General features: G+C 44.9%; 1 protein-coding gene across 1 annotated transcript in view; it reads right to left on the bottom strand.

The window, feature by feature from the left end:
- Positions 1-1,680: 1,680 nt before the first annotated feature.
- Positions 1,681-20,489, bottom strand: part of ERLIN2 (ER lipid raft associated 2) — a 30,016-nt gene continuing 11,207 nt past the window's right edge. The window contains exons 6-12 of the mRNA XM_063139100.1: positions 20,036-20,161; positions 18,892-18,965; positions 17,289-17,347; positions 14,715-14,806; positions 13,199-13,288; positions 9,115-9,194; positions 1,681-7,309 (exon numbers count right to left, since the gene is read on the bottom strand). Coding sequence (XP_062995170.1) covers positions 7,121-7,309; positions 9,115-9,194; positions 13,199-13,288; positions 14,715-14,806; positions 17,289-17,347; positions 18,892-18,965; positions 20,036-20,161 — 710 coding nt within the window. The 3' untranslated portion in view covers positions 1,681-7,120. The remainder of the gene's footprint in view (positions 7,310-9,114; positions 9,195-13,198; positions 13,289-14,714; positions 14,807-17,288; positions 17,348-18,891; positions 18,966-20,035; positions 20,162-20,489) is intronic.

The raw sequence follows: 20,489 nt of genomic DNA on the forward strand, positions 1-20,489 counted from the left end.
CAGGTTGAAGGTTCTTGTACTTGTGTACAAAGCCCTAAACAACCTGGGACCAGGATACCTGAGAGAGCGCCTTCTCCCTTACCAACCTGCCCGGTCACTGAGGTCATCTGAGGACCTGCTCCTGGTGGTTCCACCTAGATCCATCCTCCGATTGGAATCCACCAGGGGAAGAGCCTTCAGCGTGGTGGCCCCCCTCCTGTGGAATTCCCTGCCTCTGGAGGTCAGGCAGGCGTCAACCTTGTACTCCTTTCGGCGCCTCCTGAAAACATCTTTATTCCAAGAAGCCTTTCTCTAACATGCAGCCTTGGATTACTGTTATTGTTTCTTTTAAATTTTGTTTTAACTGTTTTTATTCTGTTTTTATTTTCATTTTACCTTGTACACCGCTCTGAATTTTTTTCAATGAGGAGCGGTATATATTCTAAATAAATAAATAAATAATAAATATATAAATCGACAAATCACTTCTAGGAGCAGGTCTTCTTTAAAGCTCTTGGGTCTTTTTTTGAGTATTTTATATATAAAATAATAATAATAATAAAAAATATCCCTCAAAAGATCCAAGAGCTTCAAAGAAGACTTGCTCCTAGAAGTGATTAGTTGAGATGGACCAACACATCTGCTTGTATTTTTGGCCTCTCCCTTTGGGGATGGGAACTTTGGAGATTGTCATGATGAACGAATTACACTTCAGAATTAACCACTACAGCACTGCCCCCAAAAACATGTTCCAGAAGATGAATCCAGTTGCTATCGCTTCCCCCTGAATCAGTGAAGCAGGCACCCCAATCCTAATTCGGAAAGCTCATCCAGACAGAACTTTCTCAAGAGACCTATGAGTCAGGGGCAGCCTTGCTGGACACCTGCCAAGCCCTGTGGCAGGACACTGCTACCATGCTGCAGCCTCCCAGTCCCCTTTGTCTGCACCCGGTTCCTGTTTCCCAGCACACAAGCAATGGTGAAAGTGGCATGGAGCATCCTCCGATACTTGCACTGTGTGCTACATCTGGGCAATTGCGTGGTTTTGGTCCAGAGGGAGAGGATAGGTGGGTCCCCAAGTCTTCCCCCACCCCCATGAACCCCACATAGGGCTGCATTTTTCTCTCGCTTTTTATCGGCCTAGCTCTTTGGCTAGGGGTAGGGAGCCCTTGGTCTTCCAGTTATAGGACTACAGCGCCATCATTCCCCAGGTCTTGCCTAAAAAACACAAGCAGAAGCTCAGAACACACCCAGAACATAACCCTCTGCACTCTAGCACACTTGGAAAGCGAGGAGTGTGGTGGGACACACACTTTGGCTGCAAAAGATTCAAAACTCCTTCCCTCTCGACTTAAAAAGTAAAAGTCACTGATAATGGAGAGTGGCAGTCATGTCTACCCAAATTTTTGGAGAACTTGCACCAGCTGGAAGAGACAGCACAGGACTCGATAGGCCACGTTTGCTTCTCATGTTTGTGAGATCAGTCCTCCGAGATAGTAGAAAATCTGTCCAGCTCCTAGGTTGTTAATATTTTTGTACCCCATTCTAAATTCAAATCTCAGCATGTGCACATAGCATCATGCATACATCCTTACTGTACCTCTGTGAACTCTCTCTCTCTCTCTCTCTCTCTCACACACACACACACACACACACACTCACGAGCTGACCCAATCATTAACATTAATACTAATCCTAAAAGCAAATTAAGATGTTTTATTCAGTAATTACAATAAATATTGAAACATACAGGGCTTGTTTAATCTGATACACAATTTCTAACCAAAAAAAAACAACCCAAAAGATCAGAAACACAGCAGCATTGGTTGATGCCCAAAAATACAGAGTCATTCACCAATTCCTCCTCATTAACGAAACTGGCTTGAAGCAATCACCTCGTCTTTGCAAAACAGAGGAAAAAGTGTTAATTTGTTCAATGGAAATACAAAAAGGAAATAGAAAAAATGTTAATTGCTCAGAACCCCAAGAGTCAGCATTTGAGAAAGGCTCTAAAATGAGCAGCGATCACAATTAAAAAAAAAAAGGAAAGAAAAAAAAATTGCTAAATTACAGTTCTAGTGTCTAACAAGATGGAAAGAATTTAATTTTCAGGAGAAATCATCTACTACATCTTAATTATTTTTCACATTATTTGCTTCTCTTTATTGAATAGTGGTTTTAAGTTATGTATTGTGAAAGTCTATATAAAAAGAATGCAAAGGCTTATTTCTTCTAAACAGTATTATTTCTTTCGTTCTTTTTTTTTTTACACACAGTCATATAAAAAGTCATATAATACACTTTGGCTTTTATGGAATTTAGTTTTTGCTAGTAAAAAAAAAAATCTTAAGAAATAAAAGGTACCTCCCCTCCCAAACATTTTATCAGGACTGAAAAGATCAAATGAAATCACTCCCACAGGTCTCATATAAATATCTCTCCGTTTCTTGTACAGGCATAATCCTATCTGCAAGCTGTAATAGTATGAAAGCCAAAAAAAAAAGTGGCTCCTTCTATTGCAGTATTGGATAGAACATAAGAGACTGGAATCCAGCTGTAGATAATGTTCAAAAAGAAAGGATGACACCCATTTTCGTGCCTAATCTAATCCACTTTAGCAATTTTCCAAACCATGAGCTGAAGTGTTATCAGGTAGGTTCTGATATGTTCAAGTAGACAAATAGCCACTCAAATTGAGAAGCAGAATTGCAAACTTTGCTCTTAGTTAGCACTCTGATGCAAAGTCAAAATGGGACAGGCTTGGCCGTACCAACTTGGTCCCAGGTAATCATCTTCGTAGCCACCACACCGTTTCTACCCCCCACCCACCCCCAGCTTCTCCTTGGAGACTAGATAACCTGTCTTGTAGAGGATGCTTCTGCCAGGGGAAGGGCGGGGGGGGGGGGGGAGAGAGAAGAAAGTAAAGCAGATCTTCAGGCAGAAGTGGAGGTTCAGAGTATTGTTCATCCCTTTTATTCCCCTCCAGTACATTCTACATATTTCAGTGTAAAAGTTTGATTTCTATCCATCCATGTCCATTTTTTTTTTGTAAAAACAACAACCCACAGATCACAGATACAGTTTCAAATTCACCCCCCATGTCTTTAAGGTTGCTTCACAGATTAAGAAATTAGTTGGGGACTCCCCGTAAGTGTGAGACAGAAACATGCTTTTTGAAAAACGAAACAAAAAACAGTTGTGGACATTGCGAATGCAAGCAGCACGTGTCTCTCACATTACAGAGGACAACAGGGTCACAGGCAAGCATACCAAGTTGTTTTTATAAGGTGTGAGGTGGCCCTGAAATCCCATTAGGGAGGCATTACATGTCAAAGGAATCAGAATAACCAGAGATGACAATCTCAAGCCATTTGCTCTTTTATAATTTCAAGTGAGTTCAATAGAACTCCTCTGGAGCAAGAAGTGCAAACTCATGACAATGCAGCGTGGAAAAACCAACAGCACGTCTAAGAATACTTGATCCTCAAGGGATCGGTGGGTAAATGACGTGCGGCCCTGTCATTCCTGAGCATGTTCACACTGCATCATGGTGCATAAAAAAACATCATCCTCATGAAAATATCTGTTTAACAGCCATCCTTTTGCTACCATTAGCGCCAGCTATGTTGTGTTGGAAACCCAGTGAAGTTGAAATGGCGCTGGATAACAATGGCCAAGTTCTCAGAGAGGGTGGACAACCTATGTCTCAGTCGTACCATTTCAGACTCCGAAGTGATGGCTCGCACATGACTGAAAGCTCCTCCCTTTTAAAAAATAAAACACCTGCATATAGAAGCCTAGCATGTCAGGGAGAGGGGTAACTATCCAGCTTTTTCCTTGACATGCTAGATTTATGTGTGTAGGGAATATATATTTTCCATACTGAGCAAGCAATCATATGATCGCACATCACCCCCTATCCACACAACCCCTACAGTCTGAAGCAGTATAGGTTTTATTATCTCAGGGAAAACTAGGCCCAATATTTAAAAGTTATCACAGGACAGAGTACCTTTTTCTCTGCTTTCAAAATGACATTACATTCACATAGATTTGTTCACATTACTTTTAAGGGCTTTCATGAAATATATTCGTAACGAGCAGGCCACAGACACCAGGGGGACACCGCCAATTTGTTCACTCTGGAACAAATTTGGGTGTCACATTAGTCCTGTTTGCACTTTGAAGACACATGCAAGAAAGCAACTGGGAAAAAACAACAACGCTAAGGAGATGCATGTTTGTAATGTGGGAACTGTTGGAAACAAATCTAAGGCACACCTGGCAAAGCGTGTAGGACTCTTAGCCCATCTGCAGACTTACAATTGGTCATTCCCATTTTACAAAGATGCACGCCTCTGGGGACTGCCCTACTTGCATATTGGAAAAAGCTGGACGCTCATGAAAGGAACCACTCAGTTCCAAAGAGTCATACTGAAGAGTGCACAGCACTGTTGCCACCGCCCAAACCCCTGTTTTAGGCAGACTAAGACTGAGCAGCCACCCCTGACAAGCACCCCTGACTCAGGAATTGTAGCAATCACACTATATAACGTTTAAAAACAAAACGAAAAATACATTCACATCAGCCCCTTGTTTCAGAAACCCCCCACTCCATTAAAAATTATCCCAGGGTTTTTGCAAAATGGACAAGACAGAACATGACCTTTGTACATGACTTTTGTTCTAACATGGACGAAATGAGGTTAAAATAGGAGCCACATAATCCTGAAGCCTTACCGAACTTTGGAACAGAGTCTAGCCAGATACCTCCTTGGTTTTGCTGTTGTGTTGTGCTGGACAGGTTGTCGAAGTAACCACAATTTGAAATGCCAAAGGTAGGGGTAATAAGTACTTGGGGAACGTAGCTTAAAAACTGCTTTGCATCTCAGCTCTGTTTGCATATTGGGAAGTCCTGGGATGTTGAAACTATACTGCTGGAAGCTACAAGACCTGCTAGTGTCACGTTGGTGCCACAGGTTTGATTTTGAATCAACGATTCCAATACCCATCTATCAGCCACTAAAAGAAAAATGCTCACATTTTGCAATAACGAAGATCTTTGCTATAAAGGCAATTGGTAACTCTTCTGTGTGGATAATCGAGGATACGTTATTGGATTTCAGGTCTACAAGGGTTCTCACCACCAATATACCTGCACACTGGTGTCTCAATAGGATGTCTGCAAGATACACAGCCTTAATGCAGCCTTTGGAAAAGAGACCTCGGGAGGTAACCCTACTGGTCTATACAGATCATGTTAATAGCACAGACCAACATAAGATGGAACATTTACCGGGGAAAACAGAACATTCTTTAAATCTCTGTTTCTACTTTGGAGCAGCCCATTTCTAGAGCAACACGTCCCCCTTCAAATCCCTAATGCAGGCATCTATGATCAGACGGCCTCCCGATGGGTTTGAGCAAAAGACACTGGATGGGGATGATGGGAATTGCAATCCAAGCCATTTTCTGCTCACCTGGTTGGACTGGGCTGCTCTAATAGTAGAAGGAACCCAGGATTAGTGGCTTGACATTTACAGGGTAACCAAGGACATCGTTTGAGGAATTGTGCAATGACGATGCACCATTTGACACAACTTCCTAATCCTGTTTGCATGGCTGTCCCCAGAAAACTAATTCCAAACTGCATTTATCATGCACATCACTCATGGATGACTTCAAAAAGCTACCCTCAGAATTGGCTCAAAGTAACACTACCCACCATTGGAAACCTTCTCAGTAAGCAGGAATGGGTGAGATCCAAGACCCTGAAATCCTCTCAATGCCTTCTTCTAGGAAGACACTGCAACAATGGACGGGTGCATTTTCACTCATGAAGCAGAGGCTGAACAGCAGAGAATCTGGCTGCTGGTTTAGTCCCAAATGTGCTGGCACAAATTGTGATTTGCCAAGCCAAAATACAGCAATGTACAGTGGCCTACTAGGGTCTTGGTAAAAGTTGGGTTGGAAAAATAAATGGCAGGCCACAATTGCATGGCTGGTGGGCTGCATTCAGCTTGGTGGATCACCGGTTGTGCAGCCATGATCTAGAAAGAGACCTGCAAAATCCAAATCAACTTCTCTGCTGCTTCCAATGACGTGCAATGCAAAGTGGCTATGCAGATGCCTGTGCTTACGAGGTAGCCGTGGTCTAGTGCAGGAGGAATCTCTGAAAAGGGTAGCAACCTCTTTCGCAGGACAGCTTTATCTGGAGATGCCATTATGGAGGGAAGGGGGAGAGAGAACTTGCACCCCATCTGAAATTGGTCCTGTCATTGTCCCTATCAACATTGTAGGGTAGGAAGGAGAACATCAGGGTTTGGATGTGCTCTGTCAATGCATCCCAAAATAAGTACCATGTGGACGCACCTTTAGTTGTGTTGATATTTAATGTTCCAAGTCACCATGCCAAGTCTTGGATCTGTAGTGTGGGTGTTTCCATTTGTTTTGTTTTTAAAATTCAAAACATAGCACCTTTATTTGGGGTGGGTGGGACGGGGTCCACATATATGCTACAGGTGAAATCCAACTACCGGATAGCATTGCTCACAAATCCAAATACTGCAGAACCGCATGTGGAGGTTATCTGGTTGACGTAGCCCATTTTGGATAATATGCACATCAAGACCAATGCTTTAAAAGGGGGGGGGGGGGGGAGAGAGAGAGAGAAACACCACAATTCTGACTCCTACATTTGCTGGATACTGAGCGTATTGCCTACCTGTTGGACTTCACCTGTACCATACGTACAACCACAAGAGGACAGTATGGTTTCTAGCAAGAGAGGGCTTCTCCTGCTCCAGTTGCTACAAAAGATCCAATGGGAGTGAACATGCTTGTTTGATTGAAGTGGCTGCAGAGCCAATCACAGGGACGCTGCAGCCTCTCTGGCGTGATTCGTTGTTGCTTTCTCCATCCGCACGAAGGCAAACGTGACAGTGAATCTGCCGGCTGAAAATCCAGAAGCCAGGAAGCTGGGCTGTGATGTGCTTCCAGCCTGCCTTGTCAGCACGAAGGCCGAAGGGCTCTTCTCCAGCATCCAAGAAGAGAGAGAAATCGCACCGAGAAAAGTGGGGCGAGGCCTTTAGTTCCATTCCTTCGAACCAAGATTGAGCCGCCCCTTTGGCCTGCCTCCATTTCACAAATCCTCCCCAGCTCCTAACCAGTTTTCATCTCGGAGCTCCTCGGCTGGTCCTTCTGAAGGTTTAGTGGGATTCCCAACATTGTCCATAAACATGTTGGGGATATCTTTGCCGAAATAGATCTTGCTGTTGGAGGCAATCGCTCTGTACTTCATCAGCTGCAAGTATTCCGGAGTCAGTTTTAGCTGCATGGAGAGAAAGCACAGAAGGAGCTCAATACTAGGGACCTGGCAAAAATTCTTTATCAGTGGTTCCCAATTGGTGGTCTGCGGACCACCCAGGGGGTCCGTAGCACCATTCACATATTAGCTCTGCAAGGTCTGCATTTTAATAAATGAAAATACACTCAATGTTGATCCAGATTTGAGATTAAAAGTAGGAAATATTGAACCGGATGTGGAAGGGATTGTTTGGGACAAAAAGAGGCATGATTTTTCCCATCACATTTAGGTTTAGTAGCTGCTAGACATGTCATAATTTGTTCAATTGTAAACTAAAATTAAATTCGTCTTTATATTCCTAACTAAATCATTGTCATTTTTGCGTGGTAATATCACAAATTTTATGGTCTGTTTTTTTAGTATACCTAAAATCCTTTTCTTATTAGGGGCTACCCCATAATTGCTTCGCACAGGTACCTACCATAGAGATAACAAATTTTTCAAAAGTAGGAGGTCCATGGCTTGGCATTTGAAAAACAAGGGGTCCGCAGTACTTAGCTAACTGGGAACCACTGTTCTATATCACACTCCAAGGGGGCTTACAACAGATTGGAAACACTACCGGAAATATAAAAAGTAGGCTTTGTCATCCTCCTGCTGGAGAGGATGTGAGGGTAATGGATCTCAAATTCTTATGTGGTGGGAGTGTGGAAAAATAAAGAAGTTCTGGGGCAGGGTCTTTAGAGAAATAGAAAAAAGTACTGACCAAAAAGTACATAAAATGCCAGAGTTAGCTTTATTGAATATTTTTGTCAAAGAAAATAAAAAGATAAGAGAAAAATGCTAATAGGATATATGCTGACAGCTGCAAGACAACTAATAGCAAAAAATTGGAAGACGGCAAGGATGCTGACCGTAAGCATGTGGAAAAGGAAAATTTGGGAAATAGCAATTAGTGAGAAATTGACACAGAAGTTGCAATTTCAAAGAGGAATAAAGCAAAGAGATAATTTTAAAAAGGACTGGCAAAAATATGTAGAATATATGAAGAAAGAAAAGAATAGAGCAACTTTGACAGGAGCTTATAGGACTCTCTGGGACTCCTGAAAAAGAAGTAGGGCTATAAAAATAATATAAAATAACACAAAATAAAATGGAAGAGATAAAGTAACATCGGGGCCTGCTCCTGCTGGACTCTTCCCCCCCCCCCCCACAGGGCAAACTGCCATCTTGGCCCTGTGGGGAAGAAGAAGGACTGAGAGGACAGGAGCAGGCAGAAGTAACATCGGGGCCTGCTCCTGCTGGACACTCTCTCTCTCTCTCTCTCTCTCTCTCTCTCTCTTTCTTTCTCTCTCCTCCCTCCCTCCCTCCTTGACTCCTTTTCCTTGTGTGTCATGTCTTTATTAGATTGTAAGCCTGAGGGCAGGGACTGTCTTTTTTGCTAAGTGTAAGCCGCTCTGAGAGCCTTTTTTGGCTGAGGAGCGGGGTATAAGTATGATAAATAAATAAATAAATAAATAAATAAATAAATAAATAAAGCAAAATGGTATACCATCCTAGAAAGAAAAATAGGGGAAATCTATGTGAGACGGATAGGGCTGGGGGAGGGAACAGGGTAAAGGAATAAAAGGTGAAGCTTGAAAAGAAAGTATTTTTTAAAAAAAATTCTGGCTGAGAAAAGTTTACTGTACTCTGTATGATTGCTTATACATATATACTGGAAACTTCAAAAAAGAAATATAAAAAGTAGGCGCCTGCCGGTTACACGACACAGACAACCCGCAGCTCTAAGACAAGATGTGTTGTAGCCCAGCTGGACCAATTCGTACCTTGTTGGATTCTGCCATCTTGAAGGCAGTGTAACATTCAGCATCTGCTCTTGCCTTCTCTCTGGCGAGGAACGCAGCATCTGCGGAAAGAGGAGGGAAAATGAGACTTCCAAGCACAGAAAAGCCACAAGAGTCCCTGGGAAACCCCTTGGGAGGGTTTGTGTCTTCCAAAATCAGCCCACATTTTCATGATTGCGAGCAACGTTTTGCCAGCTTCCAGCTGGACTCCCCTCTCCCTTCCACCCAGTCAGAATTTTGACTGACTTAAGAAAAGGGGGTGAGATTGGAACTGTGGCATACCGAAAGGCAATACTTAAGAGGAGCGCATGAAGGAAAGAAAGCAGAGCTGAGCTGAGCATAATCCTGGCACCACCAGAATCTCCATCCAACTCCATTCAATTTAGCATTAGTAAGGCAAAACCTGACGGTTCAAGAACAGCCTTTCCCAACCTGGCATCCTTCAGATGTGCGAGACTACAATTTGCAACATCCTGAGCAAGCATGGCCAGAGGTACGCTCTTTTCTTTTTAAAGAGACAATTTAAACAGCTCAGACTCAGGGATATGCTATTATTATTATTTATTTTATTTATCATACTTATACCCCGCTCCTCAGCCAAAAAAGGCTCTCGGAGCGGCTTACAGTTAGCAAAAAAGACAGTCCCTGCCCTCAGGCTTACAATCTAATAAAGACATGACACACAAGGAAAAGGAGTCAAGGAGGGAGGGAGGGAGGAGGGAGAGAGAGAGAGAGAGAGTCCAGCAGGAGCAGGCCCCGATGTTACTTCTGCCTGCTCCTGTCCCCTCGGTCCTTCTTCTTCCCCACAGGGCCAAGATGGCAGTTTGCCCTGTGGGGGAGGGGGAAGAGTCCAGCAGGAGCAGGCCCCGATGTTACTTCTGCCTGCTCCTGTCCCCTCGGTCCTTCTTCTTCCCCACAGGGCCAAGATGGCAGTTTGCCCTGTGGGGGAGGGGGAAGAGTCCAGCAGGAGCAGGCCCCGATGTTACTTCTGCCTGCTCCTGTCCCCTCGGTCCTTCTTCTTCCCCACAGGGCCAAGATGACAGTTTGCCCTGTGGGGGGGGGGGGGAAGAGTCCAGCAGGAGCAGGCCCCGATGTTACTTCTGCCTGCTCCTGTCCCCTCGGTCCTTCTTCTTCCCTACAGGGCCAAGATGGCAGTTTGCCCTGTGGGGGGGGGGGAAGAGTCCAGCAGCAGCAGGCCCCGATGTTACTTCTGCCTGCTCCTGTCCCCTCGGTCTGCTAGGACCAGAACAAAAGAGCCAGGTGCCCCCTCCCCAACGGCATGTAGAGTGTTGGATCCAGCCTGGGGGGACTTGGGTTCAAATCCCTGCAATTTGGGATTTGGATTGAAAAAAAGTGTCTGGCTACTACTTGTGGCACAGTGACAAGCTGCAACTACCATTTTAGAGCGTGGAATGCCCTCATACCAACTCCAAAATCTATGGCATCCTCTATTCCCCTCACCTTGTCCCATTGAAACTTTTTTGGGGGGTCCTGAAAAGCAGTTTGTGGCATAAAATTCTAGAGCCCCCGTAACAAAATGCTACTGCCTGGAAACTTCAGCTGGTGCAGAATGCAGCTGCCTGAGTGTTGGTGGACCCCAGAATTGTTGTTTTTAAATGGATACTGTTGTTTTTATGTTTCTGATGGTTTTTCAAATTTTGTATACTTTTTAACATTTACCATTTTTAACTGTTGTAAACCGCCCAGAGAGCTTCGGCTTGGGGCGGTATATAAATGTATATAAATATAAATAATAATATATATGTAATGCAATACTGTGCCAGCTGTGCTGGTTACCATTGTGTTTCTGAGCCCAATTCAAAGTGCTGTTCTTCACCTCTGAAGCCTTACATGGTTTGAGACAAAATCACTTGAAGAGCTGCCTTCACTCACATCAGCCTGCCTGCACTTCAAGATCAGCCACAGAGGCTATTCTCACTTGTTCACCTTTGAGGACAGTTTGGTGGGCAAGGACACAAGGGAGGGCCTTTTCCGCAGCGGCCCCACATCTCTGGAAGGGGTTGCTATCAGGGGTCCACCATTGCAAGCTTTTAGCAAGGCCCTGAAGACCTACTTGTTTACTCTGGCCTTCCCCGATTCAAGAGGCAGCTGGACAAGCATCTGTCAGGGATGCTTTAGGATGGATTCCTGCATTGAGCAGGGGGTTGGACTCGATGGCCTTGTTGGCCCCTTCCAACTCTGCTATTCTATGATTCTATGTTTTGCTAGACTGTTCTGCTCTGTAGCTGCAATTACGCCATAGCTTTTTAGTAATGTTTTATTGCTGGTCTTTTATGAATCTTTGCTGCTTTATTACTGTATCTGGGTTTTTTTTATTAAGTGAATTTTAATGTGGTAAGCTGCCTTGGGAGGGCTTTTGTCCTGAAAGGTGGCCTAGAAATATTTTAAATAGATAAGTAACTACAGTTGTTCAATGAAGCAGCAAAACCTTTTTGTTGCTGAGAACTCCAGGTGTAGAAAGCCTGGTATTTAAAGCAACTGTTACAGAATTGTTAAAAAAAAAAAAGTAAGAAAAAGAGGGGAGAACCTGCCCCCTTTCCCATGGAGTCTGTGCTCATGTTGTCTCAAAACATATCCATCCATTAGCCGGTCATTTCTGCTCACATACCAGGAGGGCAGCTGCAACCGGCCCCAACAGCTGAGAGTGTGTGACTTTCCAAAGAGCGCACAGCAACCCGTTTGTCAGAGCAGCTGGAACCGTTTGGGACAAAGCCAAGGATTCTCTTGCCTAGGGTACGACTGGGCCTCCCGACTCCTAAGGGGCTGAGTCGAGGGCCTGGCACTTGGCAACGGGCCGCAATGAGAAAGAAAACCACCAGGACTCTGCTGGGGACTGCCTAATGAGGGACCGCTGATCTGTAAACCACTAATTGGCTCCTCAGCGAGATGCTGCAGAGCTTGACAGGGCACTTAATGAACGTAACCGGATCGAGTGGGGGGGGGGGGAAGGTTGTTCGGAGGCAGCCCGGCAGGGCCTTTCCCAGATCCAGGAATTTGCCCGACAACAGGAACGACACAGAGGAGGAGGAGGAGGAGGAGGAGGAGGAGGAGGAGGAGGAGGGGGAACCCACCCCTCCCCAGTCCACTTCACATGCTTACAGAATACTTGACTGGGAGCAGCTCGGTGGCAGAGCATACACTTCGCATGCACAAGGTCCCAAATTCAATCCCTGGGATTTCCAGGCTGAAATGACTGAGCCACTGCCAGTGGATGTAGACCAGGGGTGGGAAACAAAATGGGGCACCTGTGGCCTGGCCTGTTGTGTCCCCCACCCCCGGTGCGGCGTTTTCCCCTCCTGCCACAGCAGGGGTGCCGATCCTCCAACCCCCTGGAAGTTGCCCACTCCTGGAAGACAATACTGCGCTAGTTAGAACAATGGTTCATCTTAGGATAAGGCAGCTTCCTACGGTCCAGTCCATAGCTGCTCCGGCTATTGGGCGGTATAGAAATGTAATTAATAAATAAAATAAATAAATAACCGCGAAGCCCCTCGCATGCCAAGTAGGCACCATGCCACAAAGCATCAATTCTCGGTGCAGTTCTCCAGGCACGGCTCTGAACCATGGGGTGCAGAGCTCCTAACATTGCACAGAAGTGAAAACATGCCCAAAGCTCTGACCAAGGGAACCAAATCGCTTAGCATATTTCTTCGGGTGTACAAAACCCCGGCTTCAGAAACAACACACCTTCATGTAAAGAAAAACATGGAGAGCGGAGAGGAAGTGGGAGCAGGAAAGGGCTCCTGAGGCTACGGAACAGGGAGTGTGGGGAAAGGGAACCAAATGCAAGGCCCTGCTGCTCCAAAGACAATTCTTAGCCACAGAGGCTCCTTGAATTGCTAAAGATACACGTTTCTCAGGTTTGCCTGCTTTGTATCAGATGTGATGGGCGTAGAAGAAAACAGGACAAATGCGCTTTCCTGGTTTTCAATTTACTCATCCAGGGAAAAAGAGAGCCTCACCAGGTCCACTCTTAGTCCTGGGACGATTTGTCTTTCGAACTCTTTAAGACAAACAGAAAGGCCTTAGTCCGGTTATTTCTCACCTTCAATCTCAGAGATTCTCTTCTCGGTTTCTTTTTCCATCACCTTCTGGCCGTACGTTATCTCAGCCACCTGGGCAATTTTCTCCGCTTCTGCATTGGAAAAACGACAAGCACCCAGTCCAGTGACGACAGGAGCCAGCTTTGATGGGTAACACAGCTAAAATCTCCTGGAGTAGCAACACACCTAGCTAACCCAGTCACCCTCTGCACATGGGTGCTCTGCCCCACAGGACTACTTGGAAACTTTTACTTGCCCTGCCTGGCATTCCTGAAGAAACAACTAGGTTACAACTAGGGATGAGTTTGTGGAGATTCACCAAATTCCACCTCAGAGCTCTGTATCAGATCGCGTGCGTTGTTCTTTCCTTTCCACGTGGAAATATGTGCATATTTTAGTGTGCATTTCCCAAATGTACATACCGATTGTGCACATTTTTGAAAAGTACACATTTTTAATGTTTTTTTTTTTTAAAAAAAACCCACACATCACAAGCTTGTAACTGTACGGACATGGGCCGTACAGTTCTGGAAGGTACGAACTGGGTGAATTCCAGTCAAACATGAACTGAAACAAATTTCTCATACATCCCTCTTTTTGGGAAATTACTTCTCTTTACAAAGGTGAGTTCATATTTCAAGTTATTATATATGCACTCTTCCTGATCATGGCTACTGCTCTTCAATGGAGACTAACCTAGGGCAAGTCACCATCTGTCACTTAACTGTCATTGGCTCAGTTCAAACAATACGTTAGTCAACGCAGTATGAAAACTCCACTCAGTAGTTGAGTTTTTAGAAGGTATTCCCCACACAATATGTTCTAACTCCAGCGTTGCGTGACTCTGGGCTACCGTGGAGTTGAGTAAAGGTCAATGTTTGATTGACAGTTCCTCCGCCCTATCTCCTTCCCCAGTCCTCCTGATGGTATCCCATCAGTCATTGCGGCAAAAAAACAATCCCAGCGGCACCACTCCTAGAGCTGCACTCACTCCTTTCACTGCTCTTGCCAGGGAACTCTAGAGCCAGTGGGAAAAGCCAACTCAATGCAACAGAAAGCTCCATGGAGTTGGTGCAGGAACTCTCCTCTGCGCAGAGTGAATATTCTGCGTGGAGTGCTTTCCCGCCAGACAACACATTTCTCAGCAGTGGTGTAAAACCTCCATGGTGGTGTTCTAAAGCCACCATTGAGAAACATGCTGTCCGAACTGAGCCATTATCTCACGAACCGTGTGTCCATCTCTCCACCCTGATGTGTTGAGCTTGTTTTGTGCAAATATGGGAAGAGAGCAGCAATCTAGAATCTACCTCTGCTGCCCTGCAGCTTCAAATTATGTGTGCAGTGCACTTTCCTGAAGCAATGTCTTTTTTGTTGCCTCTTCCTCCACTTGTCAACCACAGATCTCTATCTCAGGCAGCCTCTGAGATTGTAATCTCCATAGGCAAGGGATATGTCCTGAGCAACCTCTCTCACGCTACTGTTAGCTTGAAAACATGGGAACACAAACCACACACAGACCAATGAGAGCCTTCTTGCGCTCCGTCTCAGCCTCCTTCTCCACCACCTTCTGCTTCTGAGCTGCGATCAACAGCTTCGTTTTCTCGCTCTCCCTAGAGGGACCGAAATAAGCACATAAGTAAAGCATGGATGAAGAATTCAAGTTTCCAAGGTGAAAGATGTTCCAGCGTGCAGAATACTGTAGTTCAAGGGTGGACAAGTTGTGGCCCTCCAGTTATTTTGGCCTACAACTCCCAACATCCATCATCCTTGGCTATGCTGCCTAGGGCTAATGGGAGTTCTAGGCCAAAACATCTAGAAGGTCACAAGTTCCCCACTCCTACTGTAGATACTATAGAGTAGGAACCTGTAGTCCAAAAACGTCTGGAGGGCCACCGGTTTTGCGATGCTGCTTTAGAGCTCTGCTTTCAGCAACTGACTCTTGTCTCAGAAGTCTGTCAGTCACTCTCATACAACAAGGCTACAACACTATAGTGAGCATAGCTAGGAACTGTTTAATGTCACTAGAGCTAATTTCAAGGGGAAACTGAGCAGTATGTCAAATATGTCCAGTCTTACTAGGTCAGGGGGGGGGAAAGGTACATGTAGCTGACATCTCATCTCAAGCCATGGTCTGAGCTTTTAGAAGAACACTGACAACGTACTTTGTTTCATGTAGGCCATTCTCAGTAACTGGTAGCTTACGTATACTCAGACAATGGACAGACAACTCTGAACTGTCTTGGCTAAGAGAGACACCTATCCTGTCCACACGGGCTGCCATACTAGGAGCAAATAAACCCAGTTAATGTAAGAGCAGTGCTGGATAAGACAAAATGCCACTGATGCCAACAAGATGCCTCTTGGGATGCTCACAAACAGGTTCCATAAAGCAATAGCCCTTTCCTGACGTTGTTCCCCAGCAAGGTATATTCGTGCTGCCTCTGATCCTGAAGATAGCATGTAGCCATCGACAGCTTTATTCTTTATAGATTTGTCTCATCTTCTTAAGTTGGTGGTCATGACCACATCTGGTGGCAGTGATTTCCACCGGGTAGTGATGAAACATGTGAAGAAGTACTTTCTGTCCTGAAAATCTTGCCAGTCAGCTTCAATGGATGACCCTGGGGTTCTAGTTTTTTAAGAGAAGAGAAAACATCTCTGTTCCCTTTTTCCGTACCATGCAGCGTTTGATGGTGCCTCCCCTGCCTTATTATTATTATTATTTATTTATATAGCACCATCAATGTACATGGTGCTGTACAGAGTAAAACAGTAAATAGCAAGACCCTGCCGCATAGGCTTACATTCTAATAAAATCATAATAAAACAATAAGGAGGGAAAGAGAATGCAAACAGGCACAGGGTAGGGTAAACAGGCACAGGGTAGGGTAAAACTAACAGTATAAAGTCAGAACAAAATCAAGTTTTAAAAGCTTTAGGAAAAAGAAAAGTTTTTAGTTGAGCTTTAAAAGCTGCGGTTGAACTTGTAGTTCTCAAATGTTCTGGAAGAGCGTTCCAGGCATAAGGGGCAGCCGAAGAAAATGGACGAAGCCGAGCAAGGGAAGTAGAGACCCTTGGGCAGGCGAGAAACATGGCATCAGAGGAGCGAAGAGCACGAGCGGGGCAATAGTGTGAGATGAGAGAGGAGAGATAGGAAGGAGCTAGACAGTGAAAAGCTTTGTAGGTCAACAGGAGAAGTTTATATTGGATTCTGAGGTGAATTGGAAGCCAATGAAGAGATTTCAGAAGCGGAGTAACATGGTCAGAGCGGCGAGCCAAGAAGATGATCTTAGCAGCAGAGTGGTGAACAGAAACCAACGGACTGATGTGAGAAGAAGGAAGATTGTGCCTGACTTAAGGCACAATCCTATGCATGTTTACACAGGAAAAAAGGGCTTAAAATGCCCAGCATGCTCCATCCAGCCAAGCTGGGAGTTGCAGGTCTTTTTTGTGTCTAAACATGTGAAGGATTGCATTCTTACTTGCTCTACTCAGCAGTTATGCAGATACACTATGAATTTGCCTTAAAGCAAGTCATATCTCCCAGAGAGGTTTGGCTATTGGGCATTACAGAAATAGAATGAATGAATGAAGGGTCCATCTAGCCTACTACTAAATAGCAGTGGCTCTCCTAGGTCTCAGACAAAAGAGTCCTTTTTCCCAGGCCAGCTATCGCTTAACTGCAGATGCTGGAGATTGAACTTGGGACTTTCTGCAGGCAAAGCATGTACTCCAGCTCAGAGATAAGGCCTCTCCCCACTACTGGGACAGCAGCATTTATGTAAATAACAGACATATCTTGCATAATTCATTCTGAACTCAGCTATGAAATCGGAGTGGGTTGGGAAATAGAACTAGAAGCCATGATGCAAGGACACAAATCCTCAAATGTATTTCAACAAGGTTACAATTTCGCATGGGCACAAAAGCATTCCATGATTCTATTGGGACACTGTAGCAACAATTTCCTGCATTGGCATGGGATAAACTAGATGGCCTTTGAGATTCTTTCCATCTCTGATTCCAAGAGAGACACAGACACACAAATACACCACCGCACTGGAAGCGAAGGAGAAAATTCCTAGTACTTACATGAGTTCATAATTTCTCCGAATTGTTTCTGGGATGTTTGGCTTTGTGACTCGGACTGCCTGGACGAAGAGAAAGTGAGGATGATGGAGAAGGTGTCTACTCACCAGTACATATTCAAACAAAATCAACAGTGGCAGTATTGTATAATACTTATATCTGGGGTTGAGCTAGCGCCGAGGCAATAGAAGCATCCCCACGTTGCAGCATCCAAGACACAATACATTCCACAATGGGAGGGAGGTCCTCTATCCTCACTCTGCTGGTACGCAAGTGATGAGATTGATCTAGCCTAAAGCAGCAGAAAAGAGCCTACACATCACTTGGGAAGAGGGGCTCATCTCAAGTGAGACAGTCCCTATTTGGGTGGGCACTTCAGGGCAACAAAGTCCTTGTGATATATTCAGATTTCCTGAGCTTGGGGAAGTGGGGAAGAGAATGATGGAAGGAAAGGAAAGGAACCTCTCGTGCAAGCACTGAGTCATTACTGACTCTTGGAGGGATGCCAGCTTTCGCTGACATTTTCTTGGCAGGCCTTATATAGTGGGGTGGTTTGCCGTTGCCTTCCCCGGCCATTATTACCTTTCCCCCAGCTAACTGGGTACTCATTTTACCGACCTTGGAAGGATGGAAGGCTGAGCCGACCTGAGCCGGCTGCCTGAAACCAGCTTCCGCTGGGATCGAACTCAGGCCGTGGGGAGAGTTTCAGCTGCAGAAACTGCTGCTTTACCGCTCTGCGCCACACGAGGCTCAATGAAAGAATATGCTAATACAAGAGACTCAAACGGGTTGTTCACACAACTCGCTAACCCAAACTCAGTGGTTGATTGTAGATTGTTTTGAACCATGAGTTGTTTGTTGAACCATGGGTTATCATGAAAGCAGTCAAGGTGGCTTGTTAACCAAGTAGTGTGGCTTATTTTCTCGAACAACCTTGAGAACCCATGGTTTGTTCTTGGGTTGGTCAGGATGGTTGAACAACCCAAGAACAAACCATGCATCATTAACAAGCAACCCTGGCTGCATTCAGAGAACACAATAAGCCACTTTGTGGGAAATGTGCTGTGTTCAGACAACATGCTAACCCACAGTTCAACAAGCCACCAATGGTTCAAAATAACCCACACTCAACCAGAGTTTGGGTTAGTGTGTTGTGTGAATAGCCCCAAAGCACCTACCCTTCTTCACTCAAGGCATATACTTGAGAGATTACAATTCAGATTTTACAACAAGTAGCCCTAACAAATATCTAGCCAAGTAGAACCAGTGTAGTGTACCGGTTGAGTGTTGTACTGGGACTCTGGAGATCTGCATTTTAGTGACCCGGCCATAAACTTCACTGGGTGCCTCAGACAGTCACTTACTCTCAGTCTAATCTACTTCACAAGATTGTTAGGACAAAAAGGACAGAAGGAAGACCATATGAAGCATCTTGGGTTCCTTGCAAGAGGAAAAATGGTGGGATATAAATGTAGTAATAATAAATACATAAAATGTCTATGAGCAAGCAGAGCAATATTGCGTTTAGCTTGCACCTTTCCAATCCTCTGTTCAGTTTTGGACCAGAGCCTCATTCTTGGCACATATCCCTCACATTATACGTTACCTGTATGATAAGTCCTGGTGCCATGGATGTCAGATCTTGCTGGAGAGCTAATTTCAGGTTTTCATCAATCTGATCTGGGAAAGGCATTAAACCAGAAGTTACACAATTGCAAAGGAGAACCTACCAGCACTGAGTGGGTTAGTCATGTTGGACGATGTATCCTGTGGTTCTAAAGTGTGTGTGTGTGTGGGGGGGGGGGGGCTTGGGACAGGAGACTGTGGCAGCTCTAGCCGTTACTCCACTAACTGGGACTCACAAGTGGGTCAAACCACCATTTTAAGAATAGTTTTGTAAGGTAGAAAGAGATAAAGGGAAAGGATAATGAAATGCAAAAGAAGAGAAGAGATCCTTGCAGGGAGACCATAACTCATGGCAAGAGCACCTGGTTTGCCTGCAGAAGGTCCTGGGTTCAATTCCTGCTTTCTCCAGTTTGAAAAGGATCAGGTATCAGGGGATGAGGAAGACCTTTCTCTGCCGGAAACCATGGAGAGCTGCTACTAGTCAGAGGAAGCAATACCAGGCTAGATGCACAAATAGTCTCCATTGGGAAGGAAGGGAAAAACTCAGCAGGTGCAAATTCTCACCCCTGGCTGATTAGCTACAACCTGCCAAAATCCTTTCTTTTGTGAAACTACTAAATACAGGAACCCTGTTGTCCTTTCCATTTGATTGGTCTAGCTCTTAAGGACAACGATGGATGGATATAGAAGAAAACAAAAATTAGAAGTGGGCACTATATTGCAATGTTAGGGGCAAGTCCTGGGTTCAAAGAAGTTGAAGACTTCTGCATTACACCACATACACCAACCAGGCACCTCCAGATGTGATGGAGGGTGTCTGGCTGAAAATAATGGGAGTCGTGGTTCAACACATCTGGAGAGCACATGGTTGGGGAAGGATGACTTCTCCCCAAGCCGAGCAACAGAAGGCAAGATAGAAGATTAGGCCATCAACTATACTATTTTTAATGCACCTATGGTCGAACTATGGAGAATTGGGAGGGGGACACTTAATGAAACCCACAAGCCCTGCCCCTTCCCAATTTTAGTCCAGTCATGGACCCTTCTGTAGTTAGGGGAGTCAGCCTTCTTGAATTCAGTTTTGAAAGCATATCACGCTAGATATAGATAGTCAAGGCACTCACCAAACAATTCAATATAGACTTCCTGTAGCGTGTGGACACTGCAGAACTGGTTGAGCTCATGGTGGATCTTGTTGAAGATGAGGGCCTTGTCGTAGTCTGCAGTGTAGTTCTTCACTATATCATAGACTAGCAAGAAGAAGACAAGGTGGTGTTAGGAGGCTCAGTCCTCAAATTTGCACATGTGGTAGACTGTGGAGTTAGCACCCTAGTATATGTACAGGGGTCATTGATTGCTGGTAGAAAACTGCAATCTTTTCAGGCCAGGCAAGGGGATATGACCGCAGAGCTTGACATCCAATCTAGCTCTACTTTCTTGCTATGGAACATCCACATATATTGCACTTTATCAGGGCCCCAAACGAAACACACTTTACTGTGTTACTGTTGAAACTGATGCAGGTATTCTCTGCGGTGAATACAGCCCCAAATACCCTTGGGCTTTCGTCCATGCCAC

Source organism: Elgaria multicarinata, chromosome 12, assembly GCF_023053635.1.
Source record: "Elgaria multicarinata webbii isolate HBS135686 ecotype San Diego chromosome 12, rElgMul1.1.pri, whole genome shotgun sequence".
NCBI lineage: Eukaryota > Metazoa > Chordata > Lepidosauria > Squamata > Anguidae > Elgaria > Elgaria multicarinata.